General features: G+C 42.8%; 1 protein-coding gene across 2 annotated transcripts; it reads right to left on the reverse strand.

The window, feature by feature from the left end:
- Positions 1–11,965: 11,965 nt before the first annotated feature.
- LOC122091440 (ubiquitin-conjugating enzyme E2 variant 1C-like) lies at positions 11,966–22,037 on the reverse strand. Of its 2 annotated transcripts, none has more exons than XM_042661388.1 (4): positions 21,762–22,037; positions 14,917–15,056; positions 12,654–12,779; positions 11,966–12,382 (listed from the first exon to the last, which is right to left on the reverse strand). In XM_042661388.1, the coding sequence occupies exons 1-4, from the start codon at positions 21,793–21,795 to the stop codon at positions 12,242–12,244; spliced, it is 441 nt and encodes a 146-aa protein (XP_042517322.1). In that variant the 5' UTR covers positions 21,796–22,037; the 3' UTR covers positions 11,966–12,241. The 2 variants fall into 2 exon arrangements, with proteins under 2 accessions (XP_042517322.1, XP_042517323.1); XM_042661389.1 differs by lacking the exon at positions 21,762–22,037 and adding an exon at positions 15,671–15,796.
- Between the last annotated feature and the right edge of the window lie 1,594 nt (positions 22,038–23,631).

Below are 23,631 nucleotides of genomic sequence, written 5' to 3' on the forward strand. Positions count from 1 at the left end.
GAGGCCGTCCAAGCCCTTGCTGCTCCCAGGGACGGTCTGGCTCAAGACCCTCCGTCCGCTACTGCCTTCCGAGGCCCGAAGGTCCCGTCGTCGAGGGCCGAGGTGGGGTTCATCCCACAATGGTCGGTGAAGGAAGACGACTCTCTGACCGTCGGACGGGTTGCCAGAGAGTTGGTGACGAAGGGGAGTCTACCCCGAGACGCCACCGAAGCCCAGAAGCAAGGGACGGCGGCACTAATGACCTCGGCGTGCATCTACATGGCGGGGGTAAGCTTCGGCCTTCTTCTCCTTCGGTCTTCCTGCCTCCTTTTTGCTTGCACTGTACGTACATACATATTTATTCTTATTCTGACCTTCGGTGCTCTGTGCAGGATCAGAACCAGATGGGTCAGCTGGTCCTCCGAGCCGAGGCCATGAGTCGGGAGCTCGAGGCCAGCGAGAGGGAGAAGGTCTCCCTAGACAACGAACGCTCCACCCTCCTCGAGAAGGTGGAGCACCTGGAGTGCGACCTGGCCCTCGAGCGCCGAGAGTGCGAACGGAAGCTCTCGGAGTTGAAGTCGCAGGTGAGGGCCCGCCTTCTGGAAGCCGAAGCCCGAGGGGTCGAGAAGTATCGGTCCTCCGAGGCCTTCAAGGAGGAGATCACCAACGCCATTGCCCCAGGGTACACCATGGGTGCTACCGAGGTCCGAGATTGGGTCCTCGGGCACTACCCTGGGGTTTCCTTTGCAGACAGCGGCCTCATCTTCGAGGACGACGATGTGGAGGCGGTGCCATCGGCCACCGAGGTTGCCGACGCCGACGGTGGAGGAGGCAGCGAGGAAGGAGAGATCCAGCCGCATCGGGAAGTCCCTCCGACCCCTGGTCGTGGGGGTTCGGACCAGGAGGCACTCCCCGCCGAAGACGAGGCCGCGAACCCGACGGACGCTCCTTAAGGTCGCCCTGGCTCTCAGCGCAGGCTCGCCCCTTGTCATGTAGTTAGCCTTCGGGCCTTAGTGTAGTTTTTGGCCTTCGGGCTTCGTATGTAACTAGCCTTCGGGCCTTTTGTAGTCTGTTGCCTTCGGGCTTCATATGTTACTAGCCTTCGGGCTTTTTGTAATCCTTGCCTTCGGGACTTTATGAATGCAATCATCTTTCTTCATCTGTTCATTTGATGATCTTTGATTCATAAATAATTGCAAAGGGCCGAAACCCTAGTTGTCCATAGGCGCATGGCCCCGAGACTTGGCCGAGGGTCGACCTGTTAGCAAGTCAGACGAAGGCCGACCCTGTAATCACTAGTAATATTTTACAAGTGTTTTCCCTCTCGGCTCCAGCCGAAGGGTTTGTCAATCGCATGAATCTGGGCCTTGGCCGAAGGTGGTCCATTCGATGGCACCCACCAACCAGTTGTGCACCCTCGGCTCTGGCCGAAGGGTTCACCGAAGGTCGACTCTTCAGTAAGAATCGCCAGTAATCCACCAAGTGTGAACCCTCGGCTCTAGCCGAAGGTCTATTAGATGCTAGGTCTTCACCGAGGGTCGACATGTCAGTAAGTCAGACGAAGGTCGACCCTGTTATTACTAGCAATATTTTACCAAGTGTTTTCCTTCTCGGCTTGAGCCGAAGGGTTCACCGAAGGTCGAGGGGTTCACTGAAGGTCGACCGCCCAACAATCAGGATCACCGAATCACCGGAGATACCCTCGGCTCCAGCCGAAGGGTCTGTTAGATGCTACCCCTTCGGTCAGGTCTGTTCGGCTTAGATGCTACCCCTTCGGTCAGGTCTGTTCGGCTATGGCCGAACTCCGAGCCGAAGGGGTGATTGAGCCTCCAAGGTGTGGACCTTCAGTCATCCGTTTCTCAAGGTTAGAGGTAATCAGCCTGGAGGATCCTCAGTTGCCGTAAACCAGCTCTCGTATTATTCATGAATTAAATCTTGCGGATTTCAAGATGAATGACAATTTAAAAAGTTCAGAAGAGCAATAATTGCAAAGAACTACAGACGGAAAAAAACTAACAGGGCCACTTTACTACTGGTGGAATTTTCTTAGATTATCTGAGTTCCACGATCGGGGTACCCTTACTCCCCCCGTAGTCTCTAGGTGGTAGGACCCTGGTCGTATTACCCTCGAGACTCTGTAGGGGCCTTCCCAGCTTGGGTCTAGCTTCCCTTGATGCCTTGGGTCCGACACTTCCGCCCTTCTGAGGACAAGGTCGCCCTGCCTAAACTCGTTCTTCCGGACTTTGGTGTTGTAGTGCCTGGCGATCCTCCGTTGGTAGGCGGCCATCCTTTCCTGTGAAGCTTCTCTGGTTTCTGCCAAGAGGTCTAAATTTGCCCGGAGTCCTTCGTCATTTTCGTATTCGTTGTAATACCGAATCCGATGGGTAATAGCCCCTATCTCCACTGGGAGTACAGCTTCAGTGCCGTATGTTAACATGAAGGGTGTTTCTCCGGTAGCTAACCTCTCAGTGGTGCGGTAGGCCCAGAGAATGTGGTACAACTCGTCTGCCCATATTCCTTTGGCATCATCTAGCCTCTTTTTTATCCCTTGGAGTAACGTACGGTTGGTTACTTCTGTTTGTCCATTGGTCGAGGGATACCCGACGGAGGTTTTCCGGTGATTGATGCCGAGGGCTTCACAGAACGCGTCGAAAGTTGGATTGGCGAACTGAGTGCCATTATCCGTAACCACGATCTGGGGGATTCCGAATCTGTATACCACCGCTCTCTGGAAGAAGTCCCTTATGTTCTTTTCTGTTATCGTTGCTAGGGCTTCGGCTTCCGCCCACTTCGTGAAATAGTCGACTGCCACCACCACAAACTTCCTTTGTCTCGTGGCCAAGGGGAACGGACCTAAGATGTCCATCCCCCACATGGCGAACGGTACTGGGCTAGATAAGCACGACAGCTCGGTAGAATGTAGCCTAGGCACGGGGGCGAACATCTGGCACTTGACGCATTTCCTGACCAGTGCTTCCGCGTCCTTCCTCATTGTCGGCCAGTACAAGCCCTGCCTTAGTACTTTGTGAGCCAGGGCCCGGGCTCCAAGGTGTTGGCCACATATCCCTTCATGCACTTCCCGGAGCGCGTACTCACCGTCGGACGAATCCAGGCACTTGAGGTACGGTGAGGTAAACCCTATCTTGTACAGCGTGTCATCCTTCAGTAAAAAGCGTGCCGACCTCATTCTTACTTTTCTTGCTTCGTCCTTGTTCTCTGGGAGCTTCCCCTCCTTGAGGTATTCTATTATGGCGTCCATCCAGCTTCGGCCGTTTTCACCTACGGGTAACACCTCGTGGGGTTTCTCGATGCTTGGCTGTGGTAGTACTTCGAAATAGACCGCTCGCCCAAGTTCAGCGAAGTCGGAAGTGGCCAGCTGCGACAGTGCGTCTGCGCTAGCATTCTCTTCTCGTGACACCTGCTTTACCTCAAATTCCTTGAAAACCGCTGACCTTTCTCGCACCGTGTTCAAGTATTCGGCCATCCTCTGCTCTTTGGCCTCGTATTCGCCATTCACTTGTCGCACCACGAGTTGGGAGTCGCTATTTACTACTAGTTCCTTCACCATCAAAGCCCGAGCCAGATTAATTCCGGCTATTATCGCTTCGTACTCCGCTTCGTTGTTGGAGGCGTCGAAGTCGAACCGTAGGGCGCACTCTACTTTGAAGCCTTCGGGGCTTACCAACACAATTCCAGCGCCACTTCCATCGCTGTTGGAAGCCCCATCCACATACAGTGTCCAAGCCTCATCTGCTCGTCCCTCGGCAGATTCCTGCGGGTCATCGGGAATCGTCGTCTCCGCTATGAAGTCTGCGAGGGCCTGTGCTTTAATTGCGGTTCTCGGCTTGTACTGGATGTCGAACTCTCCTAGCTCTATGGCCCAATTTACTAGACGACCGGACATATCTGGCCGTTGCAGTATTTTCTTCAGAGGCTGGTCGGTGAGTACGCATATCGTATGTGACTGAAAATATGGCCTCAGCTTTCTTGCCGCCGTCACGAGGGCGTACGCCACTTTTTCCGCCTTTCGGTATCTTGTCTCGGCATCTAAAAGGGTTCGGCTGATGTAGTATATTGGCCGTTGTTGCTTTCCTTCCTCTTTCGTCAGTACGGCGCTTACAGCAACCGTCGATACAGCAAGGTACAGCTGTAGGATATCTCCGGTGTTCGGCTTTGTCAGCAGTGGGGGTGCGGCCAAGTACTCCTTCAATTGCTCGAAAGATTTCTCGCACTCCTCCGTCCACTCGAACCTTTTAGCCCCTTTCAGCGCCTTGAAGAAAGGAAGGCATCTATCAGCAGACCGAGACATAAATCTTCCGAGTGCGGCTACCCGACCCGTCAGCTCCTGGACTTGCTTCACGTTCTGGGGCGACTTCATGTTCCGAATGGCTTGTATTTTGACTGGGTTGGCTTCAATTCCCCTCTCCGAAACGATGAAGCCAAGGAACTTCCCCGAAGCTACCCCGAAGGCACATTTTGCTGGGTTCAGCTTCATGCCGTACCGTCGTAGCACTTGGAACGCCTCTTCCAAGTCTTGGATGTGTCTTTCCGCCTTCAGGCTTTTCACGAGCATGTCATCCACGTACACTTCCATGGTCTTGCCAATCAGCCCTTTAAAAAGTTTGTTCACCAACCTCTGATAGGTGGCCCCCGCATTCTTTAGTCCGAAAGGCATGACCTCATAGCAGTACAACCCTCCTTCAGTTATGAAGGAGGTTTTCGGGACGTCAGCCTCGGCCATTTTGATTTGGTTGTACCCCGAATATGCATCCATGAAACTCAGTGCCTCGTATCCCGCCGTGGCGTCGATGAGCAGGTCTATCTTTGGCAGGGGGTATGCATCCTTGGGGCAGGCCTTATTCAGCTCGGTGAAGTCGATGCAGATCCTCCACTTCCCGTTTTCCTTCGGGACCATCACCACGTTAGATATCCACTCCGGGTAATGAATCTCGCGGATGAACTGGGCCTTCAGTAACTTTTCTACTTCCTCATCTATCTTCTTCTGCCTTTCTGGGGCGAACGTTCTCTTCCTCTGCTGCACCGGCTTCTTCATTGGGCTAACGTTCAGGTGATGTTCTATTACCTCTCGGTCGATCCCGGGCATGTCCGACGCCGACCAGGCAAATACGTCAATGTTGCTCCGTAGGAATGAGATGAGCCTTTCTTGTTGAGGCCTTGGCATGGTAGCCCCAATCTGAAATTGCCGGGTGTCATCTCCTTCTTCAGCTTCAACTTGCACCAAGTCTTCGGCCGGCTCTCCCCATTGATAACTGGCATCATCACGTAAATCCTCTATTGGGAGCGTCTCACCCGCCTTTTCTTTTCCCCAGAGAGTAGTGGCGTAACATCTTCGGGACGTCTCCTGATCACCCCGACACTCCCCGACGCCATTCTTGGTTGGGAACTTCATTTTGAGATGGGGGGTGGAGACGATGGCCTTTAACAGATTCAACCCGACTCTTCCTAGTATGGCGTTATACGCTGATGTAATGCTCACTACCAGGAAGCTGATCATCACCGTCGCCTGGCGATCTCCGGTGCCAGCTCGAACCGGCAGCTCTATCGACCCTTCCACCTTCACCGGGGTGCCAGAGAATCCTTGCAGCGGGTGTTCGACCTTCTTTAACTTTCCTTCGTCGAGGCCCATCTTCCGAAAAGCTTCGAGGAACAGGATATCAGCTGAGCTGCCATTATCCACTAAGATCCTCTTCACTTTGTAATCTCCTATAGTCATGGCGATGACCAAGGCGTCGTCATGCGGGGTCTGCACCCCTTCCAGATCATCGTCTGAGAAGGAGATGACCGTCCCCGTCTTCGCCTTCTTGTTCGACCATTCTGCCACATGTACGCTCCTCGCGTAGGCCTTCGCCTTCCTGGCGGAGACCGAACTCTCTCCTGCGGCCGGGCCTCCACAGATGGTTGCTATAACTCTTGTTGGGCTCTTGTTCTCCTCTCGAGGCCGGCGTTCATCTTCCTCTGGTGTCTGGTTCCTCCGCCGTTCTTGATTTCCTCTGCGGGCGAGCCCTCCTCTTTCATACCGACCTGCACCATCTCTCCGACGGTTATCTCTCCGGCCAGTGCCTTCTGGAGCCAGCTCTTTCTCCCGGTCTACAAATCTGCCTAAGTATCCCCTTCTGATCATTCCTTCTATCTCCCCCTTGAGATGCCAACAGTCCTCAGTGTCATGGCCGTGGTCTCTGTGGAAGTGGCAGTATCTATCCACATTGCGTCTTTCGGGATGTCGCCCCATCTTTCCTGGCCACTTCATGGCCCTGGCATCTGGAGAATCTTTTATCTGCATTAACACCTCTGTTCGTCTACGGTTCAGGGGTGCATACCTCTCAAACTTCCTCGGTGGACTGGGGGCCCGACTGCGCTCGGACTTTCGTCTTTTTCCTTCTTCGGTGGGTTTATCATCAACCCTTAAGGGCCTCTTCCTCGCCGCCTTCCTTTCGACTTCTTCATCTGCCTGGAGGGTTTCTTCCATCTGAATGTACTTATCGCATCGCGCCCTCAGCTCGGTCAGATCTCTAGGCGTATGCTTCGCCAGGGACCTCTTCAATTCCTTGTCCTTGACGCCACCCAGCAGGGCCGTGAACTCCTCCTTCGGGTCTAGGCCCCTGATCGTGATCTTTTCTTGTTGGAATCGCTTCATGTAACTCCGCAGCGATTCCCCTTCTTGCTGTTTGACGTTGGTTAGGTTCAACGTAGTCTTCTGGAGGGGCTGGCTACTAGAGAACCCCTTCACGAAGAAGTAACTCAGGTCGCTGAAGCTGTGGATCGACTTCGTCGGCAGTCGGTTATACCACAGCCTCGCCGCCCCCCTGAACGTCAATGGGAGGGCCCGACACATAATATTTTCCGAGACGCGATGGAATTGCATGGTGACCTTAAAGCCTTCCAAGTGATCGACGGGGTCCCCCGACCCGTCATAGGTGTCGTACTTGGGTAGGCGGAAACCGACCAGGAGCGGGTCCCTCATGACCTCGTCAGCTAAGGCTGTATCATTGGTGAGGTCGGGCTCGCGGTTCCCTGTCTGGTTTTCTGCCACCTTTCTGATCTTGTCCTTCAGGTCCAAGATCATCCTCTTTAATCCCGAGTCCTCGGATCTCTGCTTGTCTCCTTGGTGCTGATCCCCATGCGGGTCTCTGGCGGCGCGTCGCATCCTACTTCGGGGCGCGGGACTCTCCCTTGCTCGGTTTCGGGGATCGCGGCCGGCCCTCGTCGATCCCGTACTGCTTCGGTCTTCTTCTCGAGCCCTCTCGAACTGGACGTGAGTCCCCGGGGGTGCTCCGTCGGTCTTATGGGAGACAGCTTTGGAGACCTCCCTCATAGTCTCTGCCATCCGGTTATATTTGTTCTGGAGGTCTTCGAACTGCTGCCTTGTCACGTACTCCTGGGCCGCGGGAGGCTGATGGTCGCTGCCTTCCCGTACTGAATATCCAGCCGACCGCTGGCATCTGACGGACACTTCCCGGTCATCATGACCCCTTTCCCGTCCAGTCTCGACCGAGGGAGGAAGCTCCCCTGAAGGTTCTTCCCCCATGTCTACGTTGGACGTCGCTCTCGTCCTTCTTCGGTTGTAGGTTCTCCCCACCATTACCGTCGTTCCCACAGACGGCGCCAATCTGTTGCTGCCAAAAACCCCGCTGGTCCAACCTACACAAACACAGACGACGGAGGCCCGGAACTGTCCGGGGTTAGTCCTCCGACGCTCAAGTCAGGGTCGGCCGCACAGTTCAATAAGGGAGTAATGGTGAGGGTGTTCGAGCTTACCTTCCCCTTTCTTCCGTGCCTTCTTATATAGTGCTTCGGCCTTAGGGTTTTTTCCCCCTTCTTCCCTCTTAGAGTCCTACTAGGATACGTCCAACCTTCTGGGGGAATATTCCCCTCATGCAGACGACGTGATCCCGCGTGATTCTGTGGGCGTGCCTCGGTGATTGAGCGTGCCTGAGTGTGAGTGGTTTCTTGGGACCTCCATCTGGCGGAGGACACGTGTCCCAGCAGTGACACGTGTCATTGCCCCCACCGAGAGGTTATTTTGGCTATATCAGCCCCCTTGCATAGCGAAGGTGTAGGGGGGCTCGAATTTTTTATTTGATGACAGTTTTATACTTTCGAATTATGATTTTTCGCTATATATTTGTAGCGATGGTTTCTTTCTTTGTAAAGCAAGCAATACTGAGAGGTGTGAGGACGAACGTCGTAATCCTATTCTCCATTGATAGTGAAGTACGATCTCTTCTTATCGAGGACATAAGCAATCTTGCCAACCCTCGTAAATCTATGTGCATTGTTTGTTCTTGTTTTTTCATTATCTTTTGCATCGTTTTAGGGTTGCGTTTCTACATATTAGTGGGTTGGTTTTTGTCGATTCTTCAATGGTTTCCTTTCCTTTTATCAATCTTGTCTCAATTTTGTTTTCTATTCAATGCCCGGAATGAATATATCCTTTTTTCATTTTTCTTTTTTTGCGATAAGAGATTTTTTTCCTTTGAACATTGGTTTTTTTTTGGAGGGAGGGAAGGAATCCTTAAATGTAGTGTGGCTCTTATACTCAGACACATGAGGAAGCAAAATAATCTCCCCTCATGTAAAATAGAAATTCTACCGCTATTTATGCTTCCGCATGCACTCCATTGATCCTTGTATTGGTGCAGGTCACGATTCCTTTTTGAGAACCCTTTCAAGGGCCACTAGGCCAGGCAAGAACCGCAAGACCCACGAAAGGGCCACATATGGATCATAAACGGACATAATTGCCAAAGAATCAAACAAGGGGCCACTAAACCACACTTATTACAATACTTAAACAATTATTACTATATTTTAAAGAAGGTGAAGATAAAGGGTCGTCAGAGCCTCATTGCCTAGTTGCTTGTTTTAGTTTCTAACTTTCCCCAACATAGGATTGTTTTTTTAATAAGTGAAAGAATTAATAAAGAAGGTCGAGGCTATCGTGGCCATGGGAGATTCTCTGTTATCTTCCAATTTTCTCATGCGTCACATACGTATGAGTTCATGAGTCATGACGTACAGTATAATGTATATGGGAGTTCAGTGGATGAAAACATTTTTGGCTTTGCTTTGCCACTTCCCACTTGCTACTTGCCATTTATGTCATGTTTACTGGTTCAAAGCACCTTACGGTCAACACGACCAAATTGGTTGGGCCATGGCCCCACTCACTCATTCATCTCCCACTACCGAACTTGCCGTCATTTTGAAACAATAACTAACCACCCGACCTACCGCTTGACCCTTTTCTGAAAATCGAAAATTAATTTATTTTTGTTCATTGGTAGGGCCACACATCATTCGAGGAATCAATATCATATTGGCCTGATCGGCCGATTCCTGGCTGATCCCATCTTGGTAGATAGGTACTGATCAAGGGAACTAAAACCCTATATTTCTTTTTGATACACAATTGTTTCCGAATTTTCTTACAAATCATGCAAAGTGAGGCCGCGTTTGATGGTCATTCAGAAAAATATTTTTGAAGTTTTTTCGTTTCAGGAAGAAAAAAATGAATAAAAAGTTTTGGTATCAATTTGGTGTTTTTCTATTTTTTTTTAACGGTATTTAAACATAAAAATAAAAATTCTGTTTTTGACACGAAATGTCGTTTCAAGAACTGAATTACTAGCAAACGCAGCCAATATTTTTGAATTTTGTTTCTTATTTATGAGGGACGTGTTTTCTATTCGAAAGTGTGCTCTTCACGCAAACACAGATGGAGGCAAAATGACCACCATGCCTATCCTAATCGATGCCTAACTCTCAAACATAAAATATTTTTTCTCTTATTTATTTACTTATTTTTTTATATTATTTTCAGATAAGGATTTTCATTTCACCTACCATATGTATCTAATACGCATGCTAATCAGCATGCGTTAGCATGCTTGGAAGAAGTCTATTGACTCAAAAAGAGAAGAAAAACAAATCCCGGACCAATCAATATAATGTTGACTATCTAATCCAAATTAGTTATAGAAAATAGATGAGGAGTAGTAGTCAATAGTTTTGGAGTTTTATTTGATTTTCTTTTTCCTTTTTATATATGGCATGACTCATTTGGCCATTAACCTAAAGGATTTCCAAGGTAAAATCATGAAAATAATGGGCCATGTTTGGCTAAGCTAAATATTTTACATATTCTAGGTATAAGTGTACAACTGGATTCGGGATGGAAGGCTAAATTAATGGAGTTGATTGTGGAATCTGTCTCTAGAAAGGGTTAGGATGATTCATCTATCTTTTTTAATCTAAAATGTCAAAGTTATTGAATTGAGCAGATATTCTTTTATCTGTATGTTATATTTTATCATATAATTTCCTCAAAATCCCAACTTATCATCATCACAAGAAGTTTTGCTAAAAGTTATCTTTTTCATCCTTTTTTTGGGGGGGAAGAGGGGTTGGAGGGAGTTATAATTTGTCTCTAAAAGCAATGTATTATAAACTTAAGTAAACATTTGCTTAAGTAAAGAAGAAGGAATGGAAGATGAAGGGAAAGAAGTGACCTCAAATCCAAAGTCCAAACAGAGTCTTAGAGAAAATCTCAAACTGAGGTCCAAGAAATCTTCTTTAACCAAATTGTGGGGAAAAACAAATCATTTTTCATTTGTGTGCAAATTAATATGATGATCATGTATTCGAAAAATAATCACATACAAAAACAAATTATTTCTCACTTGTGTGCAAGTTATTAGAGAAATGCAACGACGATCAAATGTTTGCAAAATTATCACATAAAAACAAATTAAGTCAATCATAAAAAATACATCAATTTTAACGTGGAAAACCCTTTTTGAACTTAATCACTCTTCTAGTTTTAATACATAATTTCTTTATCGGCAAAAAAAATAAAAAATCAAAGAGAAAAAATACAGACTTAGTCTAAAACCTTCCACTATAATTAATAATGAAAATACAAGTCTTCTCTAAACAAGGTTATAGGTTATTGAACAAGTCTTCCCTAACCAATGCTAGAGACTAACCAAACATTAAGAGGAAAAAAAAAACATTCTTAGATAACAATTGGTACCATCCATGGAAAAATTGATTTCTCAGTTCTCACTATCTCATTCCTCCTAGTTCCTCTTTTATTCATAGATTTCACCCCACCTCCATTTCCTCTACCTCTCTCTCTCTCTCTCTCTCTCTTCAAGTCCACTCCACTAAAAATTACATATTCCATCATTTCCTTCTCTTCTCTTCCCTTACCAACCCAATCAATAATATATGAGATCCACCCTCACAAGTTTATCATTCTTTTTTATCCATCAAACAAATAGAATCGTAATGAAAAACGGTACCATTAAAAAGTTATCAGATAAATTGAATGAATTTTCGGTCAAAAAACATTATCATGCTTCAACTCAATCAAATGAATCCAAGAAAAGAGGGAGCACATTTTTTTTTTCAACTTAATCATGAAAAAAATAAAAAATAAATCTTTGCACAGTCGTGGCAACGAGTCTCACCGCTGAGGATTTTATGCCGCCCCACCCTTTCCATATGAAAAGAAAAGTCATGAGAAAGAGACGTGAACCGCGTCAACTTGTTACCGCCAAACTCTAGCATCGTTGAAAGCGTGGGTGATGTCATCCAATGTAAGACTTCCTCGAGAGGAGGGAACCGAACACAAATCCATCTTCTTCCCTTCCCCACTTGGGTTCATAGCATCTAAGTCGGCAACAACCTCCAAATGACTGCTGCACTTAGGTGGTTGACTCATGACTGCGCTTAGATTTTAATTGCTCACAACACTGGAAGACTAGAAAGTCTAGAATATATGGATTATGCAAAGGATGAAACATGGAAAGCCAGACTTCATTACCACCACACAACAAGACACCCACCAAAACCCACATGTACAAGCACAAGATAAGATTAGTGAGATGCAAAGAAAGCCCCCCAACAGTAGTGTACAACAGAAAGATATATTGCTCCCACAAGCCATGAGTGCAAGCAAGCAAGATAAAACACAGCACACTAGTTTTATATTCTCAATTAAAAGAGCATTTCTCAATATGACACACAAGCAATGCCATCCATCATACAGCATCCCTGAAGCACAGTTTGACAAAGGAAGACGGGAGAAACAGGGAGAGCACAGGGGAGGGGGGGGGGAATAATGAAAAGTTTCAAGATGTACTGGGTCCTCCTTTGGCTTCATAGGACCGACATAGCATTACAACTTCATATGGGTGTATATCCGATGCATTCTAAGTATTCATTGTTTTAACTTCAACTAGAAGAAGGTACCCTCAGGGGGCTGAACCAGTTTCCGGTTGTGGGGTGCCGCCATCTCCTTCTTCAGCTGAGTCAGTATGTCTTCCATGGTGTATTCTCGCTGCCAATTAGCCAGCATTCCGAACTTCTTTGATTCTACCTGGAAATATATCAAAGTTGCATGTCAGAGTACAAATTATTTTACTTTCAGCAAACACAAGGGTCCAGACTTTCCTGGCAGCAGAACCTTGCTAGAGCGATAATGGGTTGGGAAGATAAGCCACTACTGCTTTAAGCTTGGATTTGTCTATTATAGAAGCTAATTCTGGTAACCCAGGAGTAGATATGTATGTACACAATTATACAATGCCAACCATGTAAGAATTTTTTTTTTTCAATATTACCAACAGGGCAAAGAATGAAAACTTTACCACTCCAGTCTCATGGTTCACGCAAGTCATGTTGATCCTTGAATGGAAGCGAACACCTGGAGGCCTCTCTGGATAATCTTTGTCACAGAACAACTTCAACTGATAAATGCGACCCTCATGCACGGACTGAAATGGAAATGGTAAGTAAGTTCACAAGCTCGAGTAGAAGATGGAATCACGGAAGGAAAAACACAGGAGAAGCTTTTACTTCACACTATGGTTCGAGCTCAAAGGTTCGGAGTAACCACAAAAAATACTAACCAGAGAGCCAAACTGAGGTCACATTGAATTAGTCAACATCTATTACTTTACCTGACAAATGCCAGAGCAGTTAATCAAGATTGGTTACTGTTGGAGTCAAATAGACTCTGGACAACAACCATAATCATGGCTCCCGCACATACAGCAATAATCATGCAATCCTAAGTAAGAATACCACTGCAGCAGAACAACTTATTCAGTACAAGATTGGGAGCTCGGTTGAACAAGTGCATCACCCATGAGGACACATCAAAGGAATTGGACCCATCTATTATATTGTCTAATGGGGGAAAAGACAAATATTCACTCATTTGGAAACATACTTCCATTGTATCCATAAAATTGAACTGACATCCCAGTTCCCATTATAAACCTAATGCCGGGTTTATTTGCTGATGTAGGATGGATAGTTTCAATCCAAACTTCTGTCAAATATCTACTGGATAAAGTGGTGCAGATCGGGACCATGGCAGTTAGTTATCTTCTCAATTTAATTCCCATGTCCAATATGAATTTAAACAACCTAAGATGTTGGACCTTGAATTCTAATGGTGCTAGGAACAATCCCAAATCTCTTGGTTGGTAATCCTAAACTAACAGGACTTGAAATCATCATGATGCAATGATCGACTTATGTGTGTCTCTCTCCCCTCAAACTCAATGTTTTTGAATTTTTTTCTTTTCTTTTCTTCTCATTTCTAGGCAACCGAACATAGCCAAAATCTAGATCCTATTTTTTTGGATAGAATCTTCCCTCTCTTCTACACCCATCGACCACTCCTATCCCCTTCTTTCTTTAATCGATTCTTGATTTCCAAGTCCTGTTTTTTGCTCCCATCTTCTCTCTCCTTTATCCATCTATGGATATTTTCTCTCTTCACCTTTCCACCCCATCACTTTCTTTATTTTGGATATTTTATTTCTGGTATTTTATTCTGAAATTAATTTCTAAAATCTGGTAGTTGTTTTTTTTAATCTGACCGTTAGACCTGAGATTAGATCTCTAATCCAAATGTAGCCTTCATATTAGAATCTGCTTCCTCAAATCTTTTAAATGATCCCAATGCTTGTAGATCCAACAATCAATGAGCATCTGTTGAAGCCAAAACTCTTTTTTCTTTCAATTGTTAGAGGGCCTAAGCCCCTTCTTCTCATAACTTATAACTTCAAAGAAACCAACAAACTAGGAACCTCTAATATGGTATGAGGATCCCTTACAACTTAAGTCTTCCTTCAAAATAGAAACTATGTAGAACATTACAAAATAGAAATTATGCCTGGATTGTAGCATTTCTATTCAACCCTACAAAGTAGAAAGTAAGAAGCCACAAAGTGAAACCCACAATCTCCATTGTAGCTGGAAAATCTTTAACAGAATATTCCCCACAAAAATCTATCATTCCACAACCTAATAAAGACAATTCATCATTCCTTTCTCTCATTAAATTGTTAGAAACAGTAAATACCAGCTTAATTTGTTCTAGTTTAAGAACATGGTCACGTTCCTGTATCCTACAGACATCAGTCAAACAGACTAGTTCCTCTTTCTACCTCAAAACCATAACCTTCAAACTTGTATATAAAAAGGTATTTCTCTCATGATCTAATTATTGAACACCATGAAAATTTGAAGGACATTGGTAATTCGTGCTACATCATTAGTTTGCACTCGCACATCTTGATTTTTGAGCATTGGTGCATTTTGCCCTATCCAAAGAAAGGAGGTTATTTTCATTGTTCTTCAATGAAGCCACCAAGTCAAGAAAATGAGCTCTCCTCACAGTGACTAGACTAAAGACTTAAAAACACTCGTATATGGACCTTGGCATATATATGAGAAGGCATAAAATTTAAAGCATAAATGAATTGCATCATATATGACAGAAAAAAAATTTAAGTAATAAATGAAAATGCTAATCTGGCACTGGATGACGACATTGAGATTTTAACAGAAATATTTCAAGTAAATGTGGTGATACTCCAAAAGCAACAAGAGACTTACATTGTGAGGACCAATTATAGTACCAGTCCAAGAGCGCATGTAAATATCATCTCCGTCATCCATTCCATAGCTGACAGTACCATCTCCAATACCCTTTTCCCCACGTTCAAGTTCCTCCAGCAATCTGAAGTTTCGGGGAACTGCACAGCAACATTAAGACATGAAACCCTCCCTTTCTATTGGAGAACTATATGGTTGGCCTGAGGGCTTAATAAGGTGAGTGCACTTTGGCACATCCATGCCACACATTTCCACCACATGCAATGTTCAGAAGTGTCAGTGCCAAGCTAGCACCACATATGGTTCCACAGAGCAGCATGGATGCCTCCAGCACACACACCCAGTATGCCTAAGGCCTGCACAATAAGATACCTTTCTAATAATGCTATTCTATCTAAGAAACTTCAAGTGAAATTGCCTTCAACATATCTATGTCTGACAAATCAACTCATGACATAAAAGCTTCAATTATATGCTTCTGGATTAATATGCCCCTTTCTACCAAAAAAAGAAAAAGACTAATATGCTCTTGTGTTCAACTTCCTAAGAGGTGCTCAAAGTACTGTTAATGAATCATACAGTCCACAAGTAGCGTTCGCCATCAAATGCATGAAAATGGAATCAGAAGAGTTGACCTTAGCAACTAAGTTAGAACTTTGAATTGATAAGACATGATGAATTCATACTTTATGCTTTTTCAGACCTGCTTTGCGTTTTTTTATAAAAGATTTAAAGGGATTCAGTGCTCCTTTACCCAGCCTCTACTTCACAAGATCTCGCCAGCTAGATAATATTGGGGAGAGATCAACACAAGTTTTCTATCAGGTTTCATAATTTCGGTAGAACTCGTTGGAGACTGCTTCAGGACTAATCTGATGCAAGGAAACATACACATATACTTTTGATGATTCCAGCTGAAAATTACAAGGTTTGGAGTCTTGAGTACAAAAGAAGCACTAATAATATTCAAAGGAAAACTAAAGCAAAAGTACTGCAAGTATAAACTAAAGAAAGGATTAGCAAAACCTTAAGTATAGAAAGTACACTAGTATACCACAAAAGTTTCTACTCAAATCATTAAAAGAAGATGTTAAAAATTGCACTGGGTTGGCAGCTCAAAGATGTTTACCAAATCCTTTGCATTAAAGCAGATCACAAATTATTAAAACATCTTAATGAAGAGGGATAAGCAACTTGCTGAAGTCAAAAGGGATGGAAAAGGTTGCACAAGTTAAGATGCACCATTCTCCAAGAAATTGCATATAATATGAAATCAAAGGAAAAGATAAAGTATCTCAATCGACCAGGAAGCCGGTACAGGAAGTTTATTGTCATAAGAAACTAAAAGCCTGCAAGGATTCAAGCAATTGAGCTGGGGCTACAGAACTAATTAAATTGAGTTGGTGCCATAGTGAGCAGGCCATTACAGGGTACAGGGAAAACACATCCTCTCTTAGCAACCCACTGGTGGATGAAGAAACAATTGCTGCCATACAGGCTTTGATACTAGATGGACAACCATAGAAAGTGGAGTAATAGGGATAAGAGATATTAAAGAAAGAATCAACAATGGTGACAAAATGCCTCACTAGGTAGCGGTGGTTCCAATATAGGTTAGCTACTTCAACAAGCAGGATTGTGGGTACGAGCATACAATAATGATGTAATTTACCTCCTGAAGCTACGATTTCAATCAGAGAATAGATTTTTAATGGGAAAATATTTTCCATACAGGAACTATATAGAATGCAGGCACCTCAAGCTTTGCCATTTGGAGAACTGTGTTAACCAATCCAAATGTTAGATATCTGAGGTACCCCTCAGATAACCCAGAAGTCAAATTTCATGGGCCATCTCATTTGTATAAACAACAGGCATCAAAATTTCTAAACTTGCATTTTAAGATATTAAAACTGCAGAAGGCTGATCTGCCAAACTTTCAGTTGGATAGAAATGGTACCACGTGGATTAGTCATCTGTCAAAGATCACATACAAATTTCATCATGTGGCCCATCAGGTTGAAAAAAGGATCCAAGAGTACAACACATCCAAGAGTGCCCACACAAATATACCTTTCATTGTGCCCATGTAGAAAACCTCTTTCCATTTTCAAGTGAAGAGCTTACAGGAAAACTGCTTAAAGAATACAGAACACATTGGAGAAAGATAAATATTGCTATAGATAGATCTCTTCCAGGAATCAGAAAATACAGCTTTCTGTACAAAATCCCACTACTATGGGATCCCCTATGCCATACAACAAAGTAAATCCAGTTCAAACGTATGTCTTTAACTCTCAATTCCTTTCATTATTTAGACACACAAAATGATCATCAGATCTTAGATGTAAGATGGCTCAAATTGTTCTCGAAAGATACAGCTTAATAACAATGAAGAGAAACATACGTCAATCTTAGACATAATCAACAGCACGCAAGAAATGAACTCCCACAAAACAGACCACAAAGCAGGTTTGAACCTTAACCATAGCATTACTTCTTGGTGCTAGCCAATCAGTAAAGAAGGTTAGCCAACCTAATGAAAGATTCATGAGTTGTGTGAGGAAGACAAATGAAGATCAGGAAACAAGGTAAAAAGTGCACTGATTTCTGATACTGTTACACTATATACTTTTTCATGTTATTACTTCTGCATCTCATTGTTGAAACTTTTAAAGCTCGAATTAAGAACTCTTAGATATGTTCTCAGAGTTAACAGGAAGAGCTTGCCATACAAACCTACCTGATGCAGCGGCAGTAGCCTCAGGCTGATAGAATAAACATGTATCCAGTTTGGAAGCAGGATGAAGAAATCCAAGGCCATCAAGTCCAGCATGGATAGAAGAGTCATTATGTAGTTTTATAATCATAATATTTAGATTTTTAAAGGGGTCTAGGTGCTATACGTAACTGTTCATTCGTTAAACAGTAGTGTTTGAGCTGCTTTAGGACCTATTGTGGGCTGGTGGTTTTCTGTTTTGAGTCTGAAAGATAAATTCAGACTGAGATTCTAATTAGGAACCCTACTTAGAGACATATTGGTTTAAAAGTTAGTCTATATAAATCTGCAAACCCCGCGCCCCACGGTGGGTGGAGTTTTGAACAGAAATTTGAATTCATCTAAGCTGGTGTGTGTGCTATGCATTGGAGCAACTAGTTTCTCTTTCTCTCTCTGTGTTCTGCCTCAGATTTGGATTCTCCTCTAAGGTGTGACCCATCCTACTTCTCTTCTATTCTTCTTCTTTATTTCTTTCTTATTTTTTCCCATCTCAGAGCTGGGAGGATCCCTGTTTTGGGCTAGTTTTCAACTGCCTTAAACCAGTCATATTTATAAAATACTAGTATGTTTGCTTCCATATTTGGTACTCAGGTTCCTGGTAACATTCTCTCATATTCTAGCTTTAGTTTTCAATTTAATCATATTGTTTCTTGCTAGAAAATAGAACTGCTCTGTTTTCTCGTTTTCTTTGCGACAAATCCATCGTACCACCCAAAGTATCATTAAAACTCTATTTTCTGTTTTGGGTCTGATCAATAGACCTAGGCAATTCTATTGGTAAAGTTACAGACCTATCTTATTATCTTTTAACAAGTTACAGCAGTATTTTCTCAATTCACCGTCCCTCGCTTCTTTTAAACTTCAGAAATATTCACTCTTAGAGACAAGGTCTAGGTAGCCAACATCATTTAATTGGGAAAAGGCTGAGATGAATAGAGAGAAAAATCAGGGTACTGTTTGGTAATTACCAAAATATTTTTTTCCCCTTCTGAATTGTATTAAATTCAGGGTTTTGTCAAAATTCTCAATTTTCTTCATTCTTTTAAACCTGATCCTGGTCATAAGTGTGGTTCCAGCACTCGTGTGCTTCTCGATAGATTGAACTCTAAACCACACCACTACCTTTCTAGTGACAAAACCACAACGAAAGGCTTCTGTCAAAGCAATGGTGTAGGATTCAAGGTGTTCATTGCCAGGTCTGCCACCTGATAATGATGCATCATCAATCCGACATCAGTGCAATAGTTCTATTCCCTCTCTTTTTTTGTAAGTGGTCATTTTAACAGTTGGATAGATGGGGAGTTCCTAGCTTGGCCACATGTCAAAACTTGCGACCTATTTCAATCATATGCCTGCCATGTATAGGGGTTTTACCCTTGTTTTTCAATCATCCACGTTTTAGAAATAGAGTAGACTGTCTCAAAAAATATCCAGAGCATCACAATTAGACATGACAATATTTCAAGTTGGACTCAAACTCAACCTTTGCATCAATGGACATCACAAGAAACCAAATCTTTTTTACAGTACTTTCTCCACTTACACAGCGAAGGCCTGTCACTTCAAATCCATACCATATATGGATGAATGAATTTCTCTATTTCACATACGTCATTGTTGATGTGAATTTTAAAATCAATACATCATAAGAGCATCCCAGTGCCCAAGGCTCCCACTACTGCTGGGTCTGGGAGGGGCAAATGCACACAGCCTTACCTCCGCTTCACGGAGAGGCTGTTTCCATGTTTTGAACATGCAATCTGATGATAGCAATAGCGCAACCTAACCGTTGCGCCAAAGGCTCGCCCACTTAAAAATCAATATATCATAATCCTTTTTTTTTTTTTTTTTTTTTTTTTTTTAACTATCCAAATTTATGAGCTTTACATACATGGTTCAGGATTTCAAGAAATGGGGCCTTAATTAATTTGAGGCGTAGTTCCAAAAAAGGAAGGGGACTTCTATTTTTTAGTGATAAGTGAAACATTTAAATAGGCATCTTGTATCATGTAAATATAATTAATACTATACTATTTTGTTTTACCATGTTGTTGAACCATCATTCAATAGGTTCTAGATCTTCTACACTATCAAAATGTTTTTATGAAGTTATTCAAGTCTTTTAAGCTTCTTCTGATTTCCCTTGCCTCGTTACTGCATATTAATAAAAATTAAGATAATATTCTGCCAACTCATTTCATCAGGAACTATATATCAGTGTATCTGTGAGTGAAACATTTGAATAGAACATAGGTACCTTTATTATAACTATCATATAACAATGCATAAATGGAATGCCCGTAATTATATAAAATCCTCTCTACGAAATCACTACTCACTACTGCTGATACATCGATTATGACCAAACCATCTAACCAGATCACCAGAAGCGTACAAGCCACTATCAAGACAAACTTTGCACAATATTTACTATAAAGCAAAGGAAGGTGCCATAATTTCCCGTGTAATTGTAGGCCAATCAAAAAGATGTAAAATATAGGTGGTTAGGTCCACCAATGGATCTCCTTTCTTTGTTTAACCAAGAGCTAGCTCATTGAATTGAAACCTTAGATCATTAAGGGGATCTAGACTCCAGAATGCCACACATCAGATGAAAGGAAAGACCAAAGAAGAACTTCTAATCAGAGAACCATTACTAAACCCATTGATTGGCAAAGGAAAGAAGGTTAGACGTCTATGGATGGCATGCCCTAAATTTCAACAAGAACCCCTTAACAAGGACAGTTATGTTTCGATATCAAATATACCAAAAAGGGGGGAAAAAAAGTTTCAATATCAAGGAAGGTTTCAAATGATAGCCCCCTTGTATATATGCATCCATGTCAACATATTGGTCATCTTGATGTTCATGGATCAAAACATAGGCATTTACCATATGAAACAGTAAGCATTTGCACATGTCATTATCTATAGCTAGAATCACGATGAGCTTAGAGGAAGGAATAAACGAACTAGCTTACTTAAAATTTACCAAACTTCACAGTCATGTACTAAACCATTGATTAAGGTGATGGTCAAGGATAAAGGACATATATTTGGAAATCTACATAAGTAATACATCTCTACATGAATAATGAATGGAAATACATGTGCCAATGATCAAGAGAACTTAATTCTCTAATTACCATAAACAACTAGAAACAACACGCCGAAACACAAGTAAAAAAATTACAATCTGTTTATGGAAGTCATATTTCACTTAAACAATAAATAAATCCCCATACTTTAATCCCAGAAGCATACAAGAAACCATATACATACAGGGTACATTGAAACATACATAGTAGAAATAATTTTACATTCTGTTTATACCAACAGTACTCCATCAAGAATTATAAAGAAATAGTCAAGTTTAAAGCTCCATACTGTATTCCCATAAGCATACAATAACAAAAACACATTACGGAAATCTGATTACAAGGCAACAGAACAGATCAGATGTTTAGCAAATAGGTTAAACAAAGTAAAGTCATTCCTGAAAAGTAAAAAATAAATAAATAAATAAAAATTATACTTTAATTCCTGGAAGTCTAAATAGAAAGAATACTACGTAAGAAACAGGAATAAAATACAAGACCTCCTCAGCTAAAAATCACAAATCTTTTCATACATATCCCATGGAGCTCTTCCAAGGACAAGATACAATGAAGCTCTGTGATTGATGAAACAGGGTAATAAATAACACGATCATCCTTCCTCCAAGAGAAAATAATGAAATAGAAACGAAATATTTAAATAAAAGAAAATGATAGAAAACCCAGAAGCACAACTGCCCAAGGAGACGATTTACCCAAAAGAAAAAAAAGGCGTCTGACCAACATAGAATCATCATCAAGGACCCATTAGAGATTCCGGTATAAGAAAGAGTGCGAAGAGTACAGAAACAGCAAAAACTGAAACCAGCCCATGACATCGAAGACAATTCCGAAACCCATAAGAATTACAATCTAATAAACGAAGAAAATCAAGAAAAAAATCATATGATTTTTACAATCATCAGAAATGGATTCAATGATGCACAAACTGTCAAGGGTTGGAAACTCACCAACCACACTCGATCCTCCTGAGCCAATCGTCATCGAGGATAAAGAGTTTTGCTCAGCTGGCTCTGTTCAGATCTGGCCGAAGTCTGGGGGGTATTAGAAGAGATGAATCGAGAATCTTGGGTGGGAGAAAGAGAAGACGACCGAACCTAAAGAAAGAATAAAGAAGCAAAAAAGAGGTAAATGCGTTAATGGTGTCTGGGTCAGAAGGAATAAAGTTGGCTTTGTAGTTACCACTCCCCGCAGAGCTTATTGCCCTTTAGAGCCCCCGCCTCACTGACAACCTCTCTTGGCCTTTGCTCAGAAGTAAGGGTGTCACTCGGTCCGGAACCAGGTATTCGGTCCGGTTCCGGTTTTAGTTCTAAGGAGCGTTAGTGTGATCTAGAATCGGACTAAGTCTCATCTCGATTCTGAAAATCAGTACTCGTACCTGACCTATCCGGTTTCAGTTCGGTTCTGATTCCTATTTAGATTTTATATTCGGTTCTTATTTGGTTCCAGTATCCAGTTTCAAATTCGATTTTGTTATGCAATTATTATTCAGAAAACAAAATGTAAATGTTCATTCGCTATGTTATTGGTTTTCCCCAACAAAAGAATGAAAAAAAAATAAATCATGAGCTATGGATCATCTATTGAACTTCTAATATCCGGTCATTAATCATATCCATCAAGTTTTTAGTTAAAGAGAAAATTAAAGAGGAAAAAGTGGACATTAAGTTATTTGGTCCGATTCGATTTTGGTTAGAATAGTCAGTTCTTAGTATAAATCCAAATCCGAATTAAACCGAATTATAAATACTTATTTCAGATCCAGGATTTAACCATATTATAATGGATTGAATTTGATTCAGAGTATTTGGTCCGGATCTAGATTCGGTTTTTGAATTTGATTCCTAATTGACACCCTAACTCAGAAGACGTGATTCGGGAGGCCCCCAGGTCTGCCTGAGGTGGAGTCTTCTTTCACAGGAAAAGATAGATACACCCACAGATAACACTTTTGACCTTTTGATACTACCCACAGGCCACAGGCCACAGGGCCACAGCCTAGATTGGATGTCCAATTCAAGGTCAACAAATATCTTCTTACATCTCTCTTTTCTAAATATAGAAACTGAACAAGGGGTGCTCCATCATCCAATTCTAATGTAAGCAACAAGACTCAAGATGCTTTGTTTCAGAGGCGTTCGGATAAGCTTTCGTTTTCAAATCTCTTTCTTCGACTAATTTTTTTTTTTTTGGTTGATCAGTAAGGACGTAAGGACTGGCAGAAAACTCCATCTTTTCTAATCCAAATGCTTGAGAGACTAAATTCTAAGAAAACCACACCATTAGTTACAGAACATAGTCAAGGTACACTAGTTATGTCATTAGTTGGACATATCTAGCTTGAAAATCTTTTATTGGGTCAACCGTTGAGGGTGCTTCCATTGTTCAATTCCTATTAAACTCAATGAAAATTAAGACGTGCGTGTATATGTACAACCTTAATAAATAAATGGGGACGGTTCCTAAAAGCCAGCATGACCCTTTAACCAGCGCAAGGAACAATGAAAAAGATCCTCTCCAACACCATTGACTCTCCAACGATTCATCCAAGGGTTGGAAGTGTTTGAACACGTATCCCCAAACGTTGACAAATGTTGTGATGCATGACCAAGCCCTCCCAACCCTTGGATGGTCGTTGGAGGGTGGTTGGAGGGTGCAGTTGTTAGAGAGAAGCCAGATCTGAAACAATGGGAGCACTAGTAGAAGCATTAATATGGTTGGAATTTTTGCCTTTTATTAGTGATGGTGTGAACATTTCACACCCATTGTGTATGAGAGTAGGGGATACGCTGCCTGTTAGGCTTATTATTTCTTGAATTT

This window comes from Macadamia integrifolia, chromosome 10 (genome assembly GCF_013358625.1).
Source record: "Macadamia integrifolia cultivar HAES 741 chromosome 10, SCU_Mint_v3, whole genome shotgun sequence".
NCBI lineage: Eukaryota > Viridiplantae > Streptophyta > Magnoliopsida > Proteales > Proteaceae > Macadamia > Macadamia integrifolia.